Source organism: Centruroides sculpturatus, unplaced genomic scaffold (genome assembly GCF_000671375.1).
Source record: "Centruroides sculpturatus isolate CEXI.00-Female unplaced genomic scaffold, Cexi_2.0 scaffold1090, whole genome shotgun sequence".
NCBI classification, from domain to species: domain Eukaryota; kingdom Metazoa; phylum Arthropoda; class Arachnida; order Scorpiones; family Buthidae; genus Centruroides; species Centruroides sculpturatus.
In genome coordinates this window covers 224,578-251,135 of record NW_019385317.1, presented here as the reverse complement: position 1 = coordinate 251,135, position 26,558 = coordinate 224,578, and the positions used below count along the sequence as shown (strand labels likewise).

The 26,558-nt window shown below is 29.9% G+C and overlaps 2 protein-coding genes across 2 annotated transcripts in view; both read right to left on the bottom strand.

Moving 5' to 3' along the window:
* Positions 1 to 72: 72 nt before the first annotated feature.
* Positions 73 to 1,298, bottom strand: LOC111637563 (zinc finger protein 729-like). Its single transcript, XM_023383070.1, has 2 exons — positions 1,182 to 1,298; positions 73 to 846 (listed from the first exon to the last, which is right to left on the bottom strand). Exon 2 carries the CDS (start codon positions 826 to 828, stop codon positions 73 to 75), a length of 756 nt encoding a protein of 251 aa, XP_023238838.1. The 5' UTR covers positions 829 to 846; positions 1,182 to 1,298.
* Positions 1,299 to 19,402: 18,104 nt separating this feature from the next.
* The window catches only part of LOC111637562, a 58,201-nt gene continuing 51,045 nt past the window's right edge, over positions 19,403 to 26,558 (bottom strand). The window contains exons 3-4 of the mRNA XM_023383068.1: positions 19,630 to 19,804; positions 19,403 to 19,484 (exon numbers count right to left, since the gene is read on the bottom strand). Coding sequence (XP_023238836.1) covers positions 19,403 to 19,484; positions 19,630 to 19,804 — 257 coding nt within the window. The remainder of the gene's footprint in view (positions 19,485 to 19,629; positions 19,805 to 26,558) is intronic.

The following is a 26,558-nucleotide window of genomic DNA, read 5'->3' as shown; positions in this document are numbered from 1 at the left end:
CAAGTAAAAAACTTTCCACTTGCTTCATCTCTCCTTCCTGAACATGAGGTGAAGATGGTCCTGCTTCTATCGTCACTTCTTCCTGAACATGAGCCTGCTTCTATCGTCACCTTCCTGAACATGAGCTGAAGATTGTCCTGCTTCTATCGTCACTTCTTCCTGAACATGAGCTGAAAATTGTCCTGCTTCTATCGTCGCTTCTTCCTGAACATGAGCTGAAGATTGTCCTGCTTCTATCATCACTTCTTCCTGAATATGAGCTGAGGAAGATTTTACTTGTTTTACTTTTTTCTCCAAACTGCCAGTTTTGGAAGTTTTTGATTTTCTCTTTATCTTATTTGGAGTTTGAGTCGGTGAAAGACAGTAATTATGGAAGTTAAACACAACTTGAGCTGAAGAAGGTCCTGCTGGTGTTTCTTCTTTCTTTACATGTTTGTTTCGGTCACGTGCTTCTATCAGATAAGATTTCCTGTGCAATTCATGTTTGTGTTTATCCGTAAATTTTCTTTGACATGTATCGCAGTAAAAGAAAGATGCTCCAGACTCGTGAACTGCTTTGTGTCTATTAAAGTTTGCAATGTTGTTAAAAGATCGAGTACAAAATTCACACTGAAACTTTTTTTCTCTTGTATGCAATTTCTCATGATGAACCAAACTTTTTTTATATTTAAATCTTTTAACGCATACACTACATCGAAAAGGCCTTATATCCAAGTGTTTTTTCATGTGCTTTTTCAAATTTGATTTACGTGGAAAAGTTTTTGAGCAGTATCTACACTCGCAATCTTTCAGTACATGAGGTCTGCCACGGTCGGATTTATCTTTCATTTTCTATACTTGGAGGTTCTGTATAAAGAAAAACTACATTTCAGTTATGAGGGTAAATTTTGAACAATAATTCTTAAACTATAATCTAAACTAACAAGGGTTCATTATAGCAATGAATACAAAATCGAAACAAATTAGCCATTAATTAAGAAGTAGGACGTGCATAATAAAGATTTTAGTCAAAATTCTATACAACATTGGTGAAAGTAATGATTTCCTTAAGCTTTTCAGAAAGATCTCTGCTTTTTGGAAATAAAAAACTACACTAATATAATAAGTTCTATTAATAAACAAGATTCTAGTAGACAATATATAACAAAAAAGTAAAACATGAATGTAATTTTTATACTCACAAGCCTTTTATTTTATAATACGCACGATTGCAAGCTTGTTCACAGGTATCGGTTTAACTGCTGTTTAAATTAATTACCATAAATGTTCGAAGTGTTTACGATAAATGATTAAAATTTAGAATTTTACGCTAACAAAGAACAATGTTTACTTGGCATTAGTATAAAAATTAATAAATCAATATATTAGTGTTTAAAAAACTTGTTTAATCCTATTATGCATTTACATAATTCGTTACTTTATTGAACTTGACTCAATATAAACTTTAATACTGTATTTTTTTTTGTTGAGATTATTTAAAATTGTTTAACTTAAATAAACGACTACCATATTACATATTAAGTTGTTAAAAAATTTTTTTCGAAGTTATGAAAATTATAGTCTATAAATTACGCGCCTGGCGTGGTACAGCGAAATTAATACAGCTGGCTGCTCACCAGTAGTAAATCGGTCCTGTTTCCTGAATACCAGGATGAGGTGCGAACCCACGACCGTTCGATCGTTGGTTCTCGCCTAGCCTAAACAGTCTGGTAATGTAGAGTATTCCGGGTTTACTCGACGTTTATATTGCTTGAATAGAAGTCAGTTACCCTTAAAAAGACCCCTGGAAAAACATTATTTTTTACATAGCGATAACCATAAACGAATATTGCTATTATTACATGTAAATTACGTCACACTTTACCACGGAGCTATATACCCTAGAAGCTCATGCCCAACTAGCCGATACAGGACAAAATACAGCTGGCTAAACAAGCCATGACGCAGCTTGAGCTACGTTGTCTTTGCGCCAAAAAAACACCAATAAACCAACCACCCAACCTAAACGAACCGATAGGATACCTCGTTTGAATGAAAACAGAGTACGCCGTTGCTTGCTTGCACGTCAATATTAAATTAGAGTCGCTTTACCAGGCAATGCGTTTATTGTTCGGCATTCTTCTATGTAATGAGGGTATTTGATTTCTGCCCTGTTGATTTCAATCGCAAACAAGTGGATGTCTGTCAACTCGGATGTACTCTTTATTTTATGAGGCATCATAAAAATGATCACCTGGTAATTCAAAATGAAATACGAGGCAAACAATAAAGATTATTTTTATAAATAAGTTGCTGTCAATTTGCTGAAACAACACCATTACAGTAAATCCTGATAATAATAATTGTCCTAGTAGATATTTATATAATAATTTATTTGTATTGTTGACAGTTATGAAAATTAATGTAAATTACATAATAAAAATAAGGTTTGGTGGGTATGACGGTACAGTCTCGTTAATCTGCCAATTTGTAGCTAGATTAGTGAGAGTGTTGGATTAGTTAGTGTGTAATAGCCTAAAGGCAATGAATGACAACATAGGTATTAACCAGTTTTTAAAATATTATTTTTTACAATCATATTTGAATACAATTTTGAATATTATAAATTCAATTATTAAAAACAAATGGAATCGGTATAAATATTAGTTGATCTAGTTTCAGGGTCAGCCTGTATGGATTTTTGTTCATGTGGCTCTAAAACTCATTGATGTGTGGTTTCGTTTTCCTCAGAATAAAGACATCGTCCACATATCTCTTATAAATAATTATATTAGAACTATACTTTGGTATGACTGTTTCTTCCAATCTAAGTAATACCAGCTCACATAAGTTGCTAGACTTCTAAACTAGATCAATTGACTAAACTAAATCCATTAACTACTACCAATGCACACTTCCTGGACATCAACATCATGCTCGACGGTGGAAGTATTGATACGGGTATATATAATAAACCCAGCTACATCTCATGGCTTATACCGGCAAACTCAGCGAACCCGTACAATTATAAAATCGCAGAATTTCGAGCATTGGTTAAAAGCGCATTTACGCACCCTTCTAAATAGAGTGACACGATAACTGAGTTACAAAATATAGAACGCATTGCAGTTGCACATGGATACAAAAAAGAACTAATACGAGGACTGACAAATGCCTATTTACGAACACATGAAACACAAGAGGCACCCATTACTCAAAATGCTAATCAAGATTCAAACAGAAGACTCAACATCGTTGAATACAGCAAACAATTTCAAGCGTTATATAGAGAAATTGCAACTGAAACGAACACCAGGGTAGCGTACCGAAGAACCCCCAATATATATCAATTACTACGTAATGCAAAAGACAAACAGAACGATCTTAGAGCTCCGGGAGTATATAGTATTCCTGTAAAAGATGATCGATTTAAACAAGAAATGGTATACATCGGCTCACAAAGCGTTCAATCCAACAGAGAATTAAAAAGAACAAATTTGACATAAAACATGCTCGTTACACAACTGCACTATCCACCTACGCAACCGACTCGGATATTCACGCAGAACTATCAAAAGCCAAATTAATAAATAGAGCTTTTAATACGGACCACACCAGAGCCCTTGAAGCCCTGGAAATTTACAAAGCCGGCAGGAAGGGGAAATGTATAAACACTAAAGACGGCAACACGCTTTCTTATGCTTGGCGTTACGTATGCGAAGAACAACAAAACGATGACGATACGTAACACGCGCATGAATTCGATTATATTTTAAAACTAAACGTTCATTCTAAAAATGGAATCCAAGTATTTTAACCTGAAGCACGCCTTGAATGAAACCGAAAATGTTTTTTTTACGAATAGTTTACAAGTACCGGATAATAAAGGTTTAGTAAGTGCGATTTTATTAGAATACCGTTACTCATAGTAGAAGATTTTTGATTTAATTAATTTATATTGTTTCAATAACTTTGATAAAAATTTCGACAGTTATACTTTTAAACGGTTCGCAAAATCATAAAATTCACCGGAAACGTCATATCTGACATCTGTTAGCTGTTTTTCGCTTTTGCCAGCGAATCGCGCTCAGTTAGAACTTACGAGTAAGTTTTAAATTTAAAGGTACATATTATTTGCTTTCTAATGTTATAATTTTATCGTTATTTGAACAACAATGTTATTAACATGTTTGAATTGGTGTTTATTTAATTAACAAGAATTACGTTAAAATATTTAAATTAGTAGTGTATTTTATTTATAATATGCAAAATATCATTTTTATTTTACAGAGATATAAAGTTTTGTATACCGTGTTCGACATGCTGCTAAAAATCCGAGAAGTTTACTTTAAAAAACGTCCAAGTTGTGTACTTGGAAGTTCTCTTTCATTCTTATATTCTAACAACACTGCTCTTAGCACCTGAAATTGTAAAAAAAGTTGTGTTAGTAAAGTTGTATTACGAGGGGCTACACTTTACTCAAATTTAAAACGTTTTCGTATTAGTTAAGTATTGTTCAGTTATTACAATTTATTTAATTTTACAAAACATTTCCTCAACAATCTCATTTTTCAGTTCCATTGTGATTCTAGTCATTTTTTTTTGTTTTCTGTTTCTTTTCACTTACCTTTTTGCAATTCATGATTAATAAAAATAATAAAATGTTACTTACAAATTTAAATCAGAAGAAATTTAACAATGTCATAAATTGTGGCACTGCGAACGTCTAGCCTGGTCTAGTATACCGATAGTGCTATTTGTTCATAGATGGCGCGTATAATTGAATTAAGTCGTATACCGAACAAAAGTCGTATACCGAGCAAAACTTACCACTGTATATAAAAAAAACGCAGGCATCTCGTAACTATCACTACAGGGCCAGAAGCAGTTTAAAAGTGGATATAAATAATATGGTGTGAAAAATTCTTTGTGTTTCTTAATGTAAAATGTCAGAACCTACAAGAAAAGGCTGGCACTTGATCTCTTTAAACATTGTGGAGTTTTCTACCGATTTTTTTTACCCTGTTTAAGAAGTGTTTTCTTCAAAGCAATTTAAAACTTTTACTTCTTTGGTGGTGTATAAGAGATTAAAAGATAGACACGAAAATTTAATTTAACTTTTGTAAATATTGTAATCTTTAATTATGAAGAAAATACATCCTGAGTTATGACAGAAAAAAAATTGTCACCATTTTTTATTATTGTAATCTACCAATTTCAAAGCTGAATAATCGATGTACAAACTGATAGTAAAAGAGCATTAAATAATAGTAAAAACAATAACGATAACAATACGGTTAAAAATTTTCGATAGATACTCCTTTATTCAAATCTCTTAAAAATTATTAATATTAAGGTTATTTTTCAAAATACTAAATTGTAAAACTGTGTATAAACAGCTACACAATGCCATTAATTCAATATATATTTATTTATTTATATTTGAATATCAAAAACAAGCAATTGCATAAACTTTAAAATATTCCTATTGTCGTAATAAACAGTAATACGCTCTTATATAAAAGTATTTCTGACGACACAAGTGTGTATAAAAATAGTTTACTGTGTTATATTGTTGCGAAACAGTTCTAACAGTTACTATATTTTTTTTCTGGTTGTAATACAATACAATTTCTGTATTGCAAGTGTGTGTAAAAAAATTTCAGATAATTCGCAACATTTAAACTAAAAATCCAGTGGTTTGCAATGTATAAATCGAAAGAAAGTTTACTGATTGGTGAATATCGAAATTCTTATTGAATGACGTTATGAAAGATTGAAACGAATCACGTTACAGAGAACGTGTTTCTTGATAACTGAAATAATCAATAAAGTTATTATGTTTCTGTATGATTTTTATAATAGTTTATTTTAAAACTTTGGTAAGTTGCCTAAGATTAATATCAATTTTATTTTAATTTTTAAGATTGTTTTAAAAAATAAAGAAATTAGCTAAAACGTTTATTTGGAAACGTGTTTGAATGTATGTAAAATATATAGTTTAGTAACAATAGTTTTTGTGTATAAGTGTTTATAACGCACATTGTTTTTTTAATATTATTCAAGGTGTTTTAAAGTTTTAATTTCCATCTTTGATTGCTAAAGTCCAAAATTTGAAATGAAAATTTATGGGCAAGAACAGCAAGGCACGAACGTTAGATTACATTTTTTAGTATGCTTTTATACTATAGACACGAGATTTTATCAGTAATAGTCGAAATGACAAAATTTCGTAAAGTACAGTATTTTAATTAATATCAGGAAAATTTATTTACGATTTGTATCGCTGCGTGGCGCACATTCGCAACTTAATTACCATTTTTAATTTACTTTTTATAGTATAGACTAATTTAAATAACTTCGTTAGTTACTTTTTGTTTTTGAATTTTTAAAAAATATTTAATTTTTTTGTTGCATACTGTTTAGCAGTTATTGGGCAGCAATTTGTATCAATTAGAATAATATATATGCCTGAATTTGTTAAACATAAAATGCTGTGTGTATTTCCTGAATGGGATAATTTATTTAGCTATCTGGAAAATACATACAACATTTTATGTTTAATCAACTCAAACATATATATTTTAACCAATCAGATTTACATTTAGTTAAGTGTAAATAAAATTAATTTTCAAATTGCTTTTTCGAACCTGTATTATATGCCACTTAATTGTTTGAGTAATTTTAATTATGCTCCAATTAAAGCACTTAGGTTATAAAAGTGTAGTAGCTTAATTAGTAGTCATGTCGTTTATTTACATTGTTAATGTATTCGAAGCTGAATCCATGATTATGCTATTAAAGTTATTTATAAATTAAACACAGTTGTTTACCATAGTCTCTTGTTAAAATAATTTTTGTGTCAAGAAAAATGATTTATTGTATTATATAAGAATTAAAAATTTGTACATGCATTAAAACATTCCTGATATATTAAATTAGTGTTTACAAAATTTACGTAATACCGTTAATGCATGTAGTGGTTTACTGGTAATACATTAGAAATTTTAAAATAACGCGACTGTAAAATAATAAATTTACTGTAGTCCAAAAAAAAACAATATCAGTTGGAAAAAAATATAAAATTTTATCCGGAAAATGTTACAACGTAATAAATTTAAATCAATTTATATTTTGTTTTACTTAAACATTAACTAATACTGATCATTAGAACGTAAATTTAATACTAACAATTATTATATTAATGAATAAACTTCGTAGTTTTATAATTTTGAAAATAAAAACAAATTAACAACAAAAATATAAATAAAAATTTTAATTTTTGCATTTTATATAATTCTTATTATTCTGTAATGTTAAACTGTTGTCTGTTTAATTCAACTATAAACATACGATAATAATTTATATGATTATTACAGCTGTATTTCTTAATTGTCCATTATACGCTATAGCCGATTATTATGCATAATTGTAGTTAATTCCATAAATTTTAGTAAATTTTCACTTTTTCTCATAGTTACGATAATGTACATTTCCCAAATGAATTTGGTAAGTTTTATAGACACATTATCTATTACTTTGGATTAGCTTTTCATGATAATCCAAACATGGCTTCATGAGTTTTACGCTCAATGCCTTCATGATATGATATTGTCTTTATGAACTACACAAATCGTAAAACTTTGACCCAGTGCTAGGTTTGGTTACTTCAGAAGTCTTAAACTTAAACGCAGCAAAGCTCCTTCATATATATTAAAAGCAGGCCGTCTTTAATATTATTGGGTAACCGAAAACAAACTGTACCAAAAAAGGCTCTAAAAGACACCTTTCTGTTGTTATGCCTTTGTAACTTATGGACACAGTTAGATGTTTAAAATTCTCTTGTTTTAATCTTCGCAAAATGTTAGAAACATTAATTTTTAGAAATAAAATCATTAACGCAGCGGGGCAGATAAGTTTTATCTGTCGTTCCGCCCGCAATTTTAGAACCCAAGGGTTACATTCTAACTAAGAGTTACTCGAAAAGTGTCGATTAATTTGTAATGTATAAAAGAAATTTATTATGTTTACTGGAAACATTGCTAGTAATGCATTTTCGCCGGATTAATCTCTTACAGTATCACATACATTACCAATCTGTAATCTTTGAAATCTGTTTGGTTTACAAAATAACGTTACATTAAGGATTCGTTTTAATTTTTTTATGTTTGAAACTTTGAAATCAAATAATTCATAGTGAAATGGAAATGGTCACAAATCAACAAGAGATACGGCAAACCCTAACAACCTTAGGTCCAAAATGTATAATTATAAATTAGTTAATTAATATGTACTATTATTTATAAAAGAGTTTATGTAAACAAATTTAAAAATATATGAACTTAATGAATTCGAATGAACAATTTATTTTAAAAACTTTATTTTTTAATCATTAACAATATTTCTATTATTATCAACGTCAATAAATTTATATTTGTATTAATTTTAATTTTTACAAAAGATGCAAAAACTTTGCCAGATCGACCAGTTAGTGCACGTGTAAACAGAAACGTCATGCAAAATAAAGCAAGAGAGAATAGAGATAAACCACATTCCGTTGCCAAATTGATTACATCTTGGCTAAGGCCAAGAAAGTAACTACATGCTGCTAAAATGTGCTAGGTTCACTTGGGTACTAAATCATATAGCTTATAAAACTCTACAATGGAGCAATACAACCAATGCTACTTACGCGGCCTTTAGTTGTGGTCATGTAACCAGTAAAAATTCAGTAGCAATTAAATTACTCTCTCTTCAAGGCCAGTTTGCCATCAGAATTTCAAAGTGCGGCAGAACAGTTTTTATTAATGCCTCTCTGATACTAGCAGAGCTCCTTCCTTTGCCACTATGTATTGTAGAAAAGGTTCTAAACTACTACATCAAAAATAAAATCGTCAAGGCTCAACAACGGTCTCTACTCCTGTCTACGGCTGTTCATATGCTACCACATTGCTATTACCCTACTATCTCTGATCATTATCCTGTAAACAAGCTTATTTGGTGTCATCTGCTTCCTCCATGCATAAACATGCAGACATTAATATTAACACAGATGGGTCTCAAAGTCCCTGTTCTGTGGGCTCAAGTGTTTGTATCTTTCTCCAAACTGTCATATTTTGCCAAAAATATGTTAGAAGTTACAGATATCTCCCACATACCTATATCTATCAAGCTGAAAATGATGCTGACTACCAAGCTGTTCAGTGGGCCACTTCACTACCAAACAAAACTCTGTCTATCAACACTTACAGTAATTCTCAGTCTGTCCTAAAAGCTTTAATAATATAAATACCAAATGCAATAGCAAGAAAATCGCATATATCCAGCACCATATTAAAAGTCATGTAAATAAGATAACTTCTATATTTGTTGCTGGCCATACTGGCATATAAGGAAAAAAAATCCTAGTTTGAGGCTAAGTCAGCTGCAGAGAACAATGATTTGGATTACACTCGCATCCCTATCTCACGTGACAGCCTTTAGAATTATATCTGTGACAACGCTAAGGAAAAGTGGAATCAGTAAAATAGTTGAGCAGTAGCACTGGTAGAATAACAAGACTTTATTTCCTTAGTGTGAGATTGTTGGTTCTCATCACTACTTAGAGATTTAATGTTTGCTACTGCTCAACTACTTACTGAGCATACCTTTGCAATGTATAACCGGGGAAAAACTGATCTTGCTTTTGCTCTACAGAAAACTTAGACACTATCGACCATACGATCTATCATTGTCCAATTTACGATCAACAGACAATTATTCTGAGATTAAAAATCTTTACGCGTGGTTTCAACTGTCTATGTCCACTGGATAAGCTTGTTCAGAAGCCATTGTTTGATGCTTTTAACAATTATGTTCAAAAAACATGGAATTAAAGACTATTTATATTTTTTAATATCTAGCTTTACATTTTTGTTTTCACTAAAAGCCGAATACTAATTTTATGTTTACTTTGTATCATGTATTTTGGTTTATGTATTCTTAGCGTTATACACCCATAAGAGTCGTGCACTTATTCTAATAAATAACATGAGAGGAACTACGACACGGCTTTTCACCTATGACAAAAAATGTCTAGTGCGTGAATCTGCTAGCGTTCCCCGGAATAACGTATTCAGCAGTGTTTCCCAATTAGAAACCAATTTCAGTGCGTTCGCTGTAAAGTGCTTCTCGAGCGCTGCATAAAAAAACGCGGCCGTTATTACACTATCACGTCACACGAGACAACGAGAGTTCTTAATTAATAGAAATCGCCAAATTAAAGCCAAATTCAAAACGCCACCACTCAACGAAATCAAAAAATAAAAATACAGTAGACCCCCTGTAAAACAGGTTCCTATAATTACGATTTCTATAAGACCAAAAAAAATTGCGACGGTATCCGTAAAAAACGGTAAAAACTCCTATAATTACTAAAAATATAATTTCTAAAAATAAAAAATTATCTTTAGATAAAATAAAAAAGTAAATATAAAAAACAATTTTTTAAACCGGTTTCGAGTGATTTATATCGGCAGACAAATAACTAACAAAGATACTATACTTTAGCCAACGTTATTTCTTTTATTATTTTCCAATTTTTCAAAGAATTTTCCAAAAGGTTCTCCAAATGCATTTCGCCGTTACAGCCTCATCGGTGGATTATCTTACAACAAACAACTCTAGTTTTTATACAAATAAATTTTTCCCAGCATGCATCAACGTTTAGACCGACATTCTGATTTAACAAATTTGCATGTTCAACTATACAAAAGTGCTCTACTACTCGTCTTTTAAACACGTTTTCTATTTTATATAATATTTTTACCGAATTTTTATTAATTTTACAATTATAATTGAAACAATGATGATACCAAGGTGACTCTTGTCTTTTTAGACGAATCGCTGCCTCGTGTTCTTTTAGGCGTATCTCNAAAATTTGTAAGTGGTATAATTCTTTTATAAATTACAGATATAATGTAAAAAATTGTATAAATAATAATACTTATGTTAAAATGCCTTATATACATAATCTTTATGAACGATATAAACCCATATTTAAAAAGTTTTCTATATGTGTAGTGGCGAAGCAGGAAAACAAAATGTCGAATATCATTAATATTATTTAATACTAAAGGTCAAAATAAAGTAAGAAATCAGCTTGACGTCGCAGGAGTAGTTTACAAAGTATCACGTGATTGTTTGCAAGCGAAATCATATGTTGGAGAAACCGGACAGAGGCTCGAGATACGCCTAAAAGAACACGAGGCAGCGATTCGTCTAAAAAGACAAGAGTCACCTTGGTATCATCATTGTATCAATTATGATTGTAAAATTAATAGAAATTCTGTAAAAATATTATATAAAATAGAAAACTGGTTTAAAGGACGAGTAGTAGAACACTTTTGTATTGTTGTACATGCCAATTTTTTAAATCAGAATGTTCGTCTAAATTTCGTCTAAACGTTGATGCATGCTGGGAAAAATTTATTTGTATAAAAATTAATGAGTTGCTTGTTGTTAGATAATCCACCGATGAGGCTGTAACGGCGAATTGCGTTTGGAGAACCTTTTGGAAAATTCTTTGAGAAATTTGAAAATATTAGAAGAAATAACGTTGGCTAAAGTATAGTATCATTGTTAATTATTTGTCTGCCGATATAAATCACTCGTAATCTGTTTAAGAAAGAGTGTTTTATATTTACTCGTTTATTTTATTTAAAGATAATCTTTCATTTTTAAAAATTATATTTTTTGAAATTTCACCGATCCCATTGTTTTATATTTGTATTGATTAATCCTATAATTACGTAAAAACGTCATCGGGCAGCCGAACTACTTTCCGCGCCGTCAAGCGCAACTCTATGAAGAGATTACTATCGTCTGTACAGTATTATATATAAATAAGGTACTGTACATATAATTATATATTAATTATATATAATTTATATATTGTATATATAATTATATATTAAGTATATATAATTATATATTCACTTAGTTTATTGTAACTTTATTATAGTTATATATATAATTTTCGCTGCCTGGCGCCACGCTACAGAGAGTTTAAGCGAACTATCGTCTGTACAGTATGTAAATTAGGTACCGTAAGTCTAACACAGCACTGTAATTTTATACATTTCTTGTGAAAGAAACATTTCTTATTCAACGGCAATTAAAATTATTTATATTAACGATGTTTCCAAAGTTCAGCGAAGTGTTCGCAGAAAAATAACATCAGAAATCGCGGCCGCAGTTTGCTGAGCTGTTCCGCGACGAAAACAAGCTTGAGCAACGGCGATGTCGAATGGTGCACACTCGGTAAGTTATCCTACAATTTTTTGTTTATAGCGTAGCTTATACGGATTATTTCCAAAAAAAATATACGTATTTTGGAAATGTTGAGTCGGATTAGTCTAGAATCGATTAATTTTATGNCACTTCTTAAAAAAAATAATTTTTCGGATAAAAGTGTTTATTTTAATTTACATTAATTTTTTTATGACACTAATATATTATAACGAATTTAGATCTATTTAAAAAATGGACGAAGACTGCTTCTACTGCACACTTTATCCATCGTGTAACATATCCCTTCTGTTTGGAGATATCGTCTTCGAGCGCTGTAAATGTCATCGACTGACTCCGAAGCAATCTAAAAGCATGTCTGTATATGCGAAATTAGTTCAAGCCATTATTTTCGGTCATTTTCTGCTAACCTGCATTCACACTCTTTCAACCGAAGACAATATCATTGCCTGCAGTCCTATAGAAACAACTGGTAAGAGTAGAGATAATATCATGTTTATGAAAGGAATATTTGCATGCGCGTCATTGATTTGTAGTTTAACATGTCAATATGGAAGACGAAAGAAAATTGCGATGGAACTTAAAACATCAAGTTATTATGGGGAAAAACAAAAAATGGAAAAATATCAGCTGTTAATGTTCTGTTTCATTATATATTCCTATTGTATTACATTAGGTTTAGCTGCAGTTAACAGCTTACATCTTATCCGACGTTTCGAAAATCGATCAAGCTATACCAGGGCTTTTCTCTGCGTTGTATACAATATAATATACACTGTATTCGAATTGTCTGTAAGCATATGGTTTCTGTCCGTTGCTCTGATAATTGGAATAGCGGTTAAAAAGAGATTTGATGCTTTGTCAGTCCAATTACAACAAGTCAAATCAATACGGCTCGAAAGAAATATTAACGAAATTATTTGTAAGCACGTGGAATTATGCGATTTCCTTCAACAGATAAATGACGAATGGAATGAATATATATTTACTGAATACGGAATAATTTTGTTTTATATGTCTCTTCTTATTTACAACACAATCTTTGGGGGTTTATCATTTCATATGTATGTGTATATTTCAATTGGTATTTTTACAATAATTAGAATTACTCTCGGCATTATTGGTTCTTTTGCTGTTGCTCGACTCTGTGCATCAGTAAGTACAAATAAATATTATAAAATAATCTATTTATTTACTTTGTCTTATGATATGTATTTATACTTACGTAGGCTTATGACTCGTTTCAAGAAATAAGAAAGTTGGGAGCTGCTCTTTTACCACTTGAAACTACTCTCAGCATTATTGGTTCTTTTGCTGTTGCTCGACTCTGTGCATCAGTAAGTACAAATAAAAATTATAAAATAATCTATTTATTTACTTTGCCTTATGATATGTATTTATACTTACGTAGGCTTATGACTCGTTTGAAGAAATAAGAAAGTTCGGAGCTGCTCTTTTACCACTTGAAACTAAACTTAAAGTATGAATGAATTCCCGCGAAGAAAATAATATTTCAAGTTTTATATGACAAATTTTTATGTTTATTTATAAAATAAAATTTGTTGCAGATGTTGAACTTCATGAAGAAATTTCAAACACAGAATATTGGACTTAGTTGTGGCGATTGTTTTGTATTTTCAAAACAAACACCAGTACAGGTATTTTATCTCGTATTCTACACCCTATACGTTTGTGTAACAAACGTTTATAGTTACTTAAGTTCTGTTCACTCTGACCGAATAGCTAAATCAAACGAGAAAAGCGATAAAGCAATTGCGAATTTTAAGCAGCCAATCATTTACAAACAAAAGAAATTGTCATCTTGAAATCAAAATGGTTGCTATTAACATTTTAGTGTTGACCTTGTTTATTTATTTATTGAGACGAAAATATACGTAAAAAGTATGCTGGGTAGAAAGAATATGAATAAAAATCGTTAATTACTAATTTTGTAAGATAATTTGTAGACATTTTGTAATTAATAAGTACCACATTACAACTAGCGAGAATACGAGTGATAAAAAAAATCTCGACAGTTACAAACATTGAACCGATTCAGAAAATCGTTTAATTCACTGGAAACAACGTCACGTCTGACGTGGTATTCGCTTTGTTTTTCGCTTCCGCCAGCGAATCTGGTCATTGTGAACTAACGAGTAAGTTTTAGTCAACGTTATATATTATTTGCTTTCCTATGTTGTAATTATATCGTGAATGGAGCAGCAGAGTTTATAACAAGATTAAATTGGTTTTTATTTAATTACTTAGAATTATATAAAAATATTGCTTTTACTTTCCAGGCTATTATATATAACAAAATGGCGATGGAATAACCCCCAAAAATTCTACATGTTTGGACTCAGGGCACCTTGAACGTCGGGAGATGCAAAAAATTTCGGGTGTTGTGTGTATGTGGGGGGGCACGATTTTGTTCATCCTCTTTGAAGCTTAANAAGAACGTCGATTCTGCATAGTTAAAACTCCTCTTTTATTTCTACATTCTAACAATACTACTCTTAGCACTTAAAATTCTAGAAAAAATTACATTAGTAAATTTGTATTAGCAGCTTTAATTACTTAAATTTGAAAGTTCTTTTTTTTAGATAAAAATTTTTAATATTATTATTACGTTATTAAATATTACAAAACATCAGTAAAATATATGCCATTATTAACCAAAAAAATTTTTTCTGAAATTAAGCTCACAAAGGTAGAGGCATAAGTATGTAGTAGTTGTATTGTGCCATTGTAATGTCTTCGTTTAAATGGTAAAACATGCGAGTAATACACCTATTGTATTCACCACAATATAATTATTTTGAATTCAATACTACTAAAAATATTGAGTAATAATTTAACCTGGAATGAAGCTTTTAGCCTGATGACATAATCGAATTGTTTGTTTATTTATTTTTTAAAATTACTATTTGTAAACTCTTTGTACAAATATTATGAAATCGGAAAAAAAAATTAAATGTTAGTTCTATCAGTTTGCATGTTTTTAAGTTTTTATGCTAATTTATGTTATTTATTTCCGAAGAATTTAAGTGTAGGCCTAAATGTACACAGATTTAATTTTGCAGTGGTTTTGAATAAATTATGCACATGTTCAATAAAATCTATGTTGTGTGTTATCCGTTATTATCTTCCGAGTTAAATATACATTTGTTTTAAAACATTTCATGCATTAAAACAAATTCATGTATAATATTAATTAATTAATTAAACAATTAATTTTGGCCAATTTGTACCGAAATTTTAGGAGTATGACGTGCTCTATCTATTTAAAAAATAGCTTGTATAAGTGAAACGAATGAATTTACGTCGCGTATACAATTGTACCTACTATATAACACACTACCGACTCAGTATATTTTTTCTATTACCCAACCAAAATTTAAGAAAGAATCTGGCTTACTTGATTAGCTTTTCATTTGTAAAAAGGTGTCTCAATCTTTACAGTTTATTTTGTATTGAGAAGCTACTATGCTATGCAAAAAAGTCGAAATTAAGTAGCGTATGAAACACTAAAAAACTAAATAAATTTTAATGTGTGAGTATATTGATTGATTTTACGTCTTAGCATATAACAATATTGCCAATCGAGGGAATGTCTATTAAGATATAGGAAGTATTTTAAGGGAAAGTAGTTTCTACTCGCAAAATAAAACTCTGTAATCTTCACCAGCCACTTTAAATGTTGAATCACGATCCTTAGCCGATAAACACTGTTTATGTACAATATAAGTAATTAGTGAACGAAATTTGTCCATTGAAGCATAGAAATTTTTTATATGTTATCGAAAACGTGCCTTTAAATCCAAAGAATATTTCTTGTTTTCAAGCCAAATTAGCTTCGTTTGCAACAAATGCTATGTTGTGGGACTGCTGGTTCGGCATTTGTAACTTTTTGATGTACAGAAGCAAGACACCACAAAAACCGATAGCATAATGACTATGTCACAATACATGATAAATTACTCGTAATTATTTACAATTTCAATTATATTAATTTAATCGCATATAATTTTTGTCGATGTATTTACTAATTATAAATTCATTTATATAAACAACTGGTTGTATTTATTGGTTGAGTATTAAAACATTCTTATGATTTTTGTTTTTATATATTGAAAAGTCGAAAGTGTCAGAACTCTTTAAACTCAACTTTGATTTCTTTGGCAATGTTAAACTTTTTGAGTTATACAATAGAATATATTCTTCAGTTTCGTATAAATCAGTTCCTGTCTAAAATTGTGGTTCACAACACATTTTCAGTATTACTAAACCTTTTGATAAATTACAGAATTTGAACTTTTTGCAAATTTAGAATGAAAGCGCCCTGTTTACATTATATATATTTACATCAGTCAAGGTTGTAATTTAAATATTCTCTTAATAACCCTCAGAAAACACTAATTTATTTTCACCTGTAATTTTAATAGAGCCAATTTTAATTCTTCAATTATTTTCTGTTCAGTCTGTGGCATTTAAAAAGGTTTTACAATAAACTTACTTTCCGAGCTTATTCCAACAATATTTTAGCTTAACTTAATACCCATACAATTAGGTAGGCCGACAATATTGAATTGCTAAAAATTGCCATATCTTCGCTTCACTAACAGATCTACAACTACAAGATTTTTGTAATTAGGAGTTACAAACTGTTTAACTATGAGTCAGAAAAATCGGGTTTCTATCGCAATGTGGGGCACCTGGGAAACACAGTGTTCTTGTTTCAAAAATCAATTTTGTAGAAACCATAGTTTTATTCGTGGTTTTCTGATGTTAGGCGAGTAATGTATTGTGTTTTTGAAGTCTTAATAAAGAAAACTACTGAAAATATATTATTTTTAATAATGTTATAACGAAAACAATAATGTACTGTATTACGTTTCAGGAATTTTTGTTTAGAAAATCGTCAACTTTAGAAACGTTTTGTACAGACTGTAAACAAGTTTTTTGCTCTCTAAGCTCTGCTTCACTTTCTTCTGTGTCAACCAATAAATGCTTTGTAACTACCATCGAGCTATAATTATTTTGGAAAATACGGACCCTAGTGGGTTGACAGTGGAATATAAATACTTTCACGTAATTTAACAAAATAATTTTTTTTCTGGCTTTCGCGTATTGTAAGGAGTTTACGTTTCTTTACAAATGTTAAAAAATTATTTAACTGCATTTTACATAAAGGTTTTTAAAAACTTTCAAATAAAAATGTTTAGTAAAACTAACCTCAATTTCGCTACTGATAACGTGAATTTTATAAATAATTTTTAAATTTGAACTGAAGTAATTCGTTTTTAATTTATAGAATGATTTAAATACGTCACTAAAATTATATCAAATCCTAGAACAATTAGGAAAATGGACAAATACTGCTACTACTGCACATTTTATCTATCGTGTAATTTACCTCTTCTGTTTGGATATATTATGTTTCAACGTTATGAATTCAACTTGAAATTCATTCAAGTTCATATCTTTAATCATTTTTTACTAACCGGCATTCATTATTTTTTAACCGAAATCAATATCATATCTTGTAGATGTTTGGAAGCAACTTATAACAGTAAAGAAAATACATTGTTCATGAAAGCAATATTTGCCTCTCTATCACTTTTTTCTAGTATAACCGCTTAATACGGAAGACAACAAAAAATAACCATAGAAGTTACGACATTGACTTATTGGGGAAAATTGAGAATATATCAGATATTAACGTCTTATTTCATTGTATTTTATGACTGTTGGTTTTATAAACTTTAAGAGCTCTTACCTACTTAATTACTTTTCGACGTTTCGAAAATCGAACGAGTTACACCTGGGCTGTATTCTGCATTGAATACAATAACCCATTTTAAATTAATATTCGTATATTCTATATGGGGTTAATTTATATCTGTTATTATGATAATTGGCTATGTAATGAAAAAAAAAAGATTTGATGTCTTGCCAACAAATAAATTAAGTAGGGAATAAAAAAAATTTCATATCATTGAAATCATTTGTAAATACTTCGAATTATGCGATTTTATTCAGAAGTAAACGACAAATGGTACAAATATGTATTTTTTAAATATGGAATCATTTTGACCTTTGTTTCCTTGTTCATATACAACACCATTTTGGAGGATCACATTTACCATTTAATGCATATTTTGAAATTTCTCTCTTTACTGTGTTTTATTAATATCGGCTTAATTTTTTCTTTGCTATTGTTCAACTAAGTGCAATCAGTAAGTGTAAATTTTCAAAAATATTTTTGTTAAATGTTTCATGTCATGACAATTATTTACACATTTATAGGCTTATGGTTCGTTTCAAGAAAGAAGAAAGTTGAGTACTGCTACTTTACCGCTGGAAACTAAACTGGAAGTAAGGACATAAGTAATTTTAGTATTCTGTGAAAAAAGTGATTGTTTGTCTTTACTTTACAATATTTGTTACAGATGTTGAATTTCATAAAAAAATTCCATAAAAACAATATTAGACTGAGTTGTAGGGATTGTTATGTATTTTCGAAACAACCACCCGTACAAGTATATTTTTTTTTCGTATTACATAACGTATACGTTTATAATTCATTTATGCGCGATTACGCTTATTAATAATACCAGCTGAATTTATTAACATGTAATTGTGTGATTTAGTTAATTCTTTTTTTACCTCATGATTATATTGTGAATTGTGCAACAGATTTTTTCACCTATTTAAAATGACATTTATTTAATAAAAATAATGCCGTATTGAATAATTATATTCCGTATTTAACATGCTTCTAGAAGTTCGAAATATCTACTTTAAGAACATCCAAACTGTACCCCTGCAAATTAAATAACTACATTTTAAAAATCTTATAACACTGCTCCGTAACAACTGAAACTCTTTGCCATTTACATGGCTGTTAAATGGTGTGAAGCCAATCTTACTGGAAGTAGAGTTACAATTTGCTCTGATAGTGCTTCAGCAGTCAACGCACTTAGGAATACCAACAACCTTCACCACCTGGTTAGGAAGATTCTAAACTATATACTTTGTACTCATAACTCATATTTCCTCAAATGGGTAAGAGGTTATCAGGGTGTCCTAGGTAATGAACGTGCAGATTTATTTCCCAGGGAGGCTGCAACAATCAGTACCTCTGGCTCTTACAAGTATTCAGTGCTACCTTCTTCATTTCTTGAGCTCCAACATTGAAACTACAGCTTGGATCTCTGGCAGCAGAAATGGGATATTTACAATGGCCTTGCCAGGAACTTTATTCAATCTATTCATGACCATTTTTTTACCACTGGGTTAGTTCAGACTTTGAAACCACCCAATTATTCACTGGGCATGGGAGATTCCGGGCCTACTTACAAAGGTTTTGCAAATCTGCAACGGACATCTGTACCATCTGTAATTGCCGTGATGGGGTTGTATATATGCATGTGCCAATGACTGTGGATGATAGGCATGAGCTTGCCCTTGCTCTTAGCCACAGGGGTATTAATTGGCCTTGTGATCTTTATGTCTTTCTTAAGGATAGTGACACCTACAAAGCATTCAGAAAATTCATTCATAAGTTTCACATACGCTTTGTAATTCATTAATTTGGTCAAGTCTGTCATCGGGCACTATCTTCATTTGGTCCCTGCACATTATTGTACATATCATTATTCGTTCTCCTGCAACATATATCTGTGTAATTGTTATTATTACTATTAGTGTTGTCTATTTTATACTACTCTACAAGTTATTCTACTCTCAAGTTATGTATCATATCGGTTAATTTGTATCGGTCATCTCACCATCTGTTCATACTCCTTCTCTATTGTCATACTGTTTGTACGTTATCTCTCTGTTATTATGTATGTATTTACCTGTGTTTTGTTATATCTCTGTATTTAACCCGATTATGCTCTGGCGGTATCGGGAGGAAATAAAGATAAAGTACAGCAAGCACTGCTTTCAACTAACACAATACTCGTATATTGAAACCGTGACTTTATCATTTAGTTTACAAAATAATTACAAGTAGTCAGTGTTTAACCAGTTAAACATCAAATCCTCATATATCCTAGAAAGAAAACCTAAATATATAATTAGAAAATTTGTTTAATATTTTATGCAGTAATTTAAATAATTTGCGAAAGATTTTAACTACTAATGCATACAAAAATATATGATGCAAAATTAAACTGTGTATTATTTTGATTCTTTTGAAAATATTTATCAACCTTGTAATTAAAACGTACACGTGTTCTTCGAAATTCCTCTCGTTCCTTTATTTTCTCATTAATCTTAAACAGCAAATTCCTTGTAAAACAGGAATGTCTGGCATTCACTGAAGTTATTTTCTATAAGAATGCTATGATTCCTTGCATACCTTAAATGTTTATTAATAATTTTTAGATTTTTATAATTTACAAGGTCATATTCATTAATCTATGAACTTTGTATTAAATCAATATTTTATTTTGTATATATTTAAAAAATTTACATTTGTGAGTAAAGTTAGCTCATTAAATAAAAATGTTTCATAAGTGTGTGCAGATTTACTTGAAAGACAAACAGTGAATAATAAACATAATATAACGAATTTTAAGACATTATTTGATGAAAATCGAAAATAAGTTATTTATAAATTTATAATGTTATGTTTATATCTCGCTTTAAACAATTTAAGTATTGATTGTGCGAAATGAGGTCAAAACTGTTTCAAAACTGAAACACGTATTGTAACAAAAACGTAATCTGAAAATTTTTCTGTACTTACAAAACATCGAGTAAAAACTTTAATTTAATTTTATTTGCTACGTGAGAGTTATATTATAAATCGTCAATAACGAAATGAATAAACAGTACAGGTGTAATCAGCAAGACGTAAATAAATCAAAAAATAAGTACATGAAGACAACCTGATTTTAGCAGACTCGTACTAATTAAAATTTTTATTCAAAATTCCTATAAACCGTGACAGAAGCATCCTTCGTGTCTTCCTATGAACCAGTAGTAAAGATAAAAATTATTAAAAGAAAAAAAACAATTTCAATGTAACTCAAAAGATCAAAGTAAAGTATTATAAACAAACTAAATTATTTATAGAATTGAAAAATAAAAAATAAAGTAAACTCTGGCAAATAAATAACTATTAATAATTGTATTATTTATCCGTATGATTAATTTTCTATGCGATGTAGTCATGTATTCTTAGTAATTTATTTTCGGCAGATGATACCCTAACATCCTTTACTTTAAGTACGTGCAGCAATTATACTTGTATTTATTTTTTATGTTTTGTTAATAACTACAAATAATTATTGAATATGCATAACAAATAACAGAATAAATATAATTTAATTGCGATAAAATCTAGCAAATTCGTAATAAATCCACAATTCTTTTTTTAACACGCGTGAATGAAGTTCAGCTGTGTTTCGTCTTACCGAAAAACTTTGTCTGCTGACCGCATTTATGGAAATTTTATTCATTCTTTAACAAAATTAATTTAAAGAACACTGAATTAAAAACTGAAGCCATCTACCAGTAAATAAATTGGCTTCGGTTATTATGGACTTTGCTGGTGGAATCGTAGTGTTTTCATAACAGTAATAATAATAATAATAAAATGAACGTAATGGGTACATTTATAAGGGAAAAAGTTACCTGAATTAGAAGACATACTATATCCGAAATTATAGCTAATAATGCATGATTGTGCTCAGCACAACACTCATTATTGGCTATTATCTTGGTGAATGAATTTCATAACAATAAAGATAAACGAGCATTATTATTATTCATACCTGTCATGTTTTGAAGATGGCTTATAATTTAGAACATTCGATGTCTTTTTAGTTTTTCATTCATTACTTTATTCGTGAATATGGACGTCATTAATTTAATTAATTAATTATTTATTTATTATAAAATAAGCACTTGTAACATCTGCATAGCGATATATACAATGATAATATTTTAGAATCATCAGTAATTATATTTTAATTAATCTGATTACTCTCAATTATATATATTTATTTTATATTGCAGTAATCTGAAATATTCTATTTGAGTTTCGGTTGTATTATATTATTTGAAAATTTGAAATATCTTTTAAAGAATTACACATATACCATTTTGACATAATTGATATAATTATTTAGTAGAGAAATGCGTAAAATATGAAACAATAACGTGGTATTTAAATACACCTGCAATAGTTTCAAATGCGAAGTAGAGTATACTGATTCGATACACCTGAAAATTCTTTACGAGTTTGGAATTAATAATATTGTTACTAATATTCGCTACTACAGTATAAACGGAAAATACATAAATATTATGCGAATCTTATAGGAGTCTACATTATATCATAAACAAGGAATGAGAAACTGCATAAGACTGCTAATAATGTACTGTACTCGCTATCCTTCTTATATAAATCTATATGGTTTGGAATTAAATTAATACGCCACTTACAATTAATTTTACGAAAAGGTAAACTAATAACTTTTTTGCAATTTTACTGTTTTCTTTTATTTATTGGGTTACGTTTAAAAAGTCCAGCAAGGAGTTGCTTCATTTTTATGAAAACAAAACATAAAACTATATTTGGCACAACTTGTTTTCATTTATTTTATTTTATTATGATTATTTTAAAATTACAGTAGAGCGTCGTTTATCCGAATCAATTGGAGACTGGGATGGTTCGGATAAATTATTTTTCGGATAACGAATTATGTACGAAAAAATATATTAATTTATCCAATGTTGAAATTTTTCTCCGTTGCGTGTCGCTTCGCGTTTAATTTTCGTCGATGTTAAGCCTAACGAAGACTATTGTATCGTTAAAAATTATTTTTTTATTTTGTACAAACAAAATAAATATATTGAAAAATATAAAAATAATAAAAAATTATACTTCAGATGTTAATTTAGTGTCAAAAACGTAAAATATTTGAGTAGGCCAAGAAATAGCCGAAGATTGCAGCGCCACTGCACTAGCGAAAATTTAAATTTGCCGACTGGAATGCTTTTGGATAACGGACGTTTCGGATAACCAGCTTTCGGTAAACGACGCTCTACTGTATATGCAAAATTTTAAAAGTAAAAATATATTTTATAAAGATTTATAAACAGTATTAGTAATTAAAATAATTATTACGCCTGCTTCATCTAATCTACTCAAGAAATGACAGAACCTCATATATATATTTATATCTTAACGCATTAAAATTCATATAGTATTAATTATCTAACTTAATCTATTTATCTATCTATAGTATTAATTACGGATTATTAATATTTTATGCATTTTTGAATAATAGTTTTATTTTCTTTGTTTTTTGTTTTTTTCTCGATAGTTCTCTGGGAGAATGTTATTATAAAAATTTTTGTTACATCTCTTCTTAACTATTAATTACTGTATACAGTACTAGCTGTTACCCGCGACTTCGTCCGCGCAGGTTTTGCAAGCAAACCCCATTTATAGTCAGTATTTAAACAACCATATTAATTGTTATATAACACCTACCGCCGAGAATGATGAGAATTGCTGAGAATCAAACAAACTATTTTCAATTTGATCAATTTTCTGGAACGTTTACAATCGTTTGATAATCTAACCAATATCTAATAACAAATTTGAATTTAAAAAGGTTTGAACATTTGGTTAAAAAATCGAAATATATAAAAATATTTATTACAATGTCTTAAATGTTATTAATTTAATACACTTAAGTACTTAATGAAGACTAAACGTAACAAAAAATCGCATGTAAAATAGTACAGTAGAAGCCATTCTTTTGGTTAAGACTTAATGCTCTCCCTCACCCCCGCGTGGAAATTTCGAAAAATCCTTTCTCAGTGTGCCTTTTTCAGTGAAGCCATTCTTCCGGTTAAGCCTTAATTCTCTCCCTCTCCCCCACGGGGGAAATTCGAAAAATCACTTCTTACCCCCGTATTCACCAACGCGAGTTAAACAGAGAGTTGACGAAATCGAGTTTAGATGTATCTCGAAGTCAAATTACGAGTTACTCTTTATTCGTATTCAGATAAAAGTATAACTCTAGAGTTTCTCTACTCTAGAGTTAATGCTTTAAAACAATCCTGCGTTCGAGATTAAACAAGTCTTCTTTCGTAAGCCGAATCTTGATTGGTTGAAAGCAAAACGTGTAGAAAATGGCGGAAACTTAAATGGAAAATAGTGCATCCCTAACTGAAATGTTCCCGTGGCATAAAAACGTAGAACCAACAACAGTTGTTCCATCGGCGACATCCGATAATTTTTCGATGATGTAGAAACTAAATTGTGACCAATTCGTTTTAGTATGTATCTTAAACTCTCTTTTGGCAAACGATATCGACATAGAAAGTCGTAATTGTCCAATTATTCAAGGTGATTTCTTTTTGGAAAAATAATCCGCCGACTTCTTCGTTTCACACGATCTATATAATCTAGATATTTCAGATTTTCTAGCATCTCGGTTTCGTCCTAGTCGAATGTCGCCATTTTTCTTTCAAATAGATCGCATTGTGCAAGCATGAAACCTAGAGTTATCGTCTACTCGCAGATTTTCTAAAGTTAGATTTAGGGTTATTGTGTTTGACTCGAGATTCGGAGTTGGTTAACACCTATTTACCAATAACTCGAGAGTTAACCCTAACTCTAACTCTAACTCGCGTTGGTGAATACGGGGGTTAGTGTGAGATTAACGTACCCTAACTGTCTACCAAATTTCACCTCTATAGGTTAAGCGGTTTGCTCTGGGCGATGATGAATCACTCAGTGAGTGAGTCATTCAGTCAGTCAGGACAAGCAATTTTATATATTTAGATTGTACGCTTTTCTGTAATTATGTTCTGTTGTATTTGTATTGTTTTACTTTGTGCGTCATACCAATTTTAGATCAGTATGCTAAATAAATTAATTAAAATGTTTTCTACGATAAATATATATAAAAAAAAAAACTGAAATTTTCGAAAGAAGGTTTTGTGTGTTAACGCACAAAACTTTTCTTCAAAATTTCACATTTTTTGACAAAAGATACAGAAGTTATTCAATTAAAATTTTGTGAACAAAAATATAGTTTTTACACAGAGATACAGGAAAATTTTATTTCAAAACTATGACTAGTTTTGTCGATAGTAAAACTAAAATTAGAAATGCTACCTTCTCATTTTTCAGCTTATATTTATCGTAGAGAAAATTTTAATTTATTTATTTAGCAGACTGATCTAACATTAGTATTTTTTGAAAACTTTTTCCGCCATGTAGGCATTAAGAGGGCCTCTTTTTGCAAGCCCATAATGGGTTTGACCAGGCTCACAAAGGAGCTGCCGGGTGGTAAGGGATGGAGCTCGACATAATCTAACATCAGTATGATGCACAAAAAAAATTATTAATACAACAAAACATAATTACAGAAGAACGTACAATACTGTATACAGTAATTAATAGTTGAAAAGAAATGTAAAAAAAATTTCTATAATAAAATTCTCCCAAAGAATGTTTGACAAAAAAGAAAGAACAAGGAAACTTCAACTATACATTAAAAATGCATAAAAAATTAATATTACTTTAAATAATCAGTCTTAAAAATATGTAAGTACGTAACAGACATATAAGGTGAAACACATCAATAACAAACAGACAAGTAAAAATAGTAAATTAAACTATGGCCGGCGTTAATTACATTTTAAAAAAATTGTATAAATACAAAACGACATATTCACAAAGGTAAAAGGTTTTTTTTTTTTAAATGTAATTAACGCCGGCCATAATTTAATTTACTATTTTTACTTAAAATGTGATATTGAGAAAAATGTCTAATAAACACCAAAGGACGCTTTACCTACATTTACAGTTTTTGCCGAAACAGTAGCCTAAAAAGGAAGGTTGTCTCGGAAACTTGTGAATTGCTTTTAAGGATTGCTGATGGTGTAAAATCAGCGGAAAGATAGACAAAAGCAAGGTTTTTACCTTTCTGAATATGTCGTTTTGTATTTATACAATTTAAAAAAATAAAAAAACAAACAGACAATTTGACGAACAACAACACTAAACAAAGGAAAGTATCAGTTTACCTGCTCAATTAATAACTTAAAAATATACTAATACAAAATTTATTAAGGAATACTTTAGTTTTGTGAATAAACAAAAATAATGACATAAATAGTATTACAGTAGACCCCCTATAAAACGGGTTCCTATAATTACGATTCTTGTAAGACAGCGAAAAAATTGCTACGGTATCCGTAAAAAACGGTAAAAAAAACTCCTATAATTACGTAAAACGTCATATATT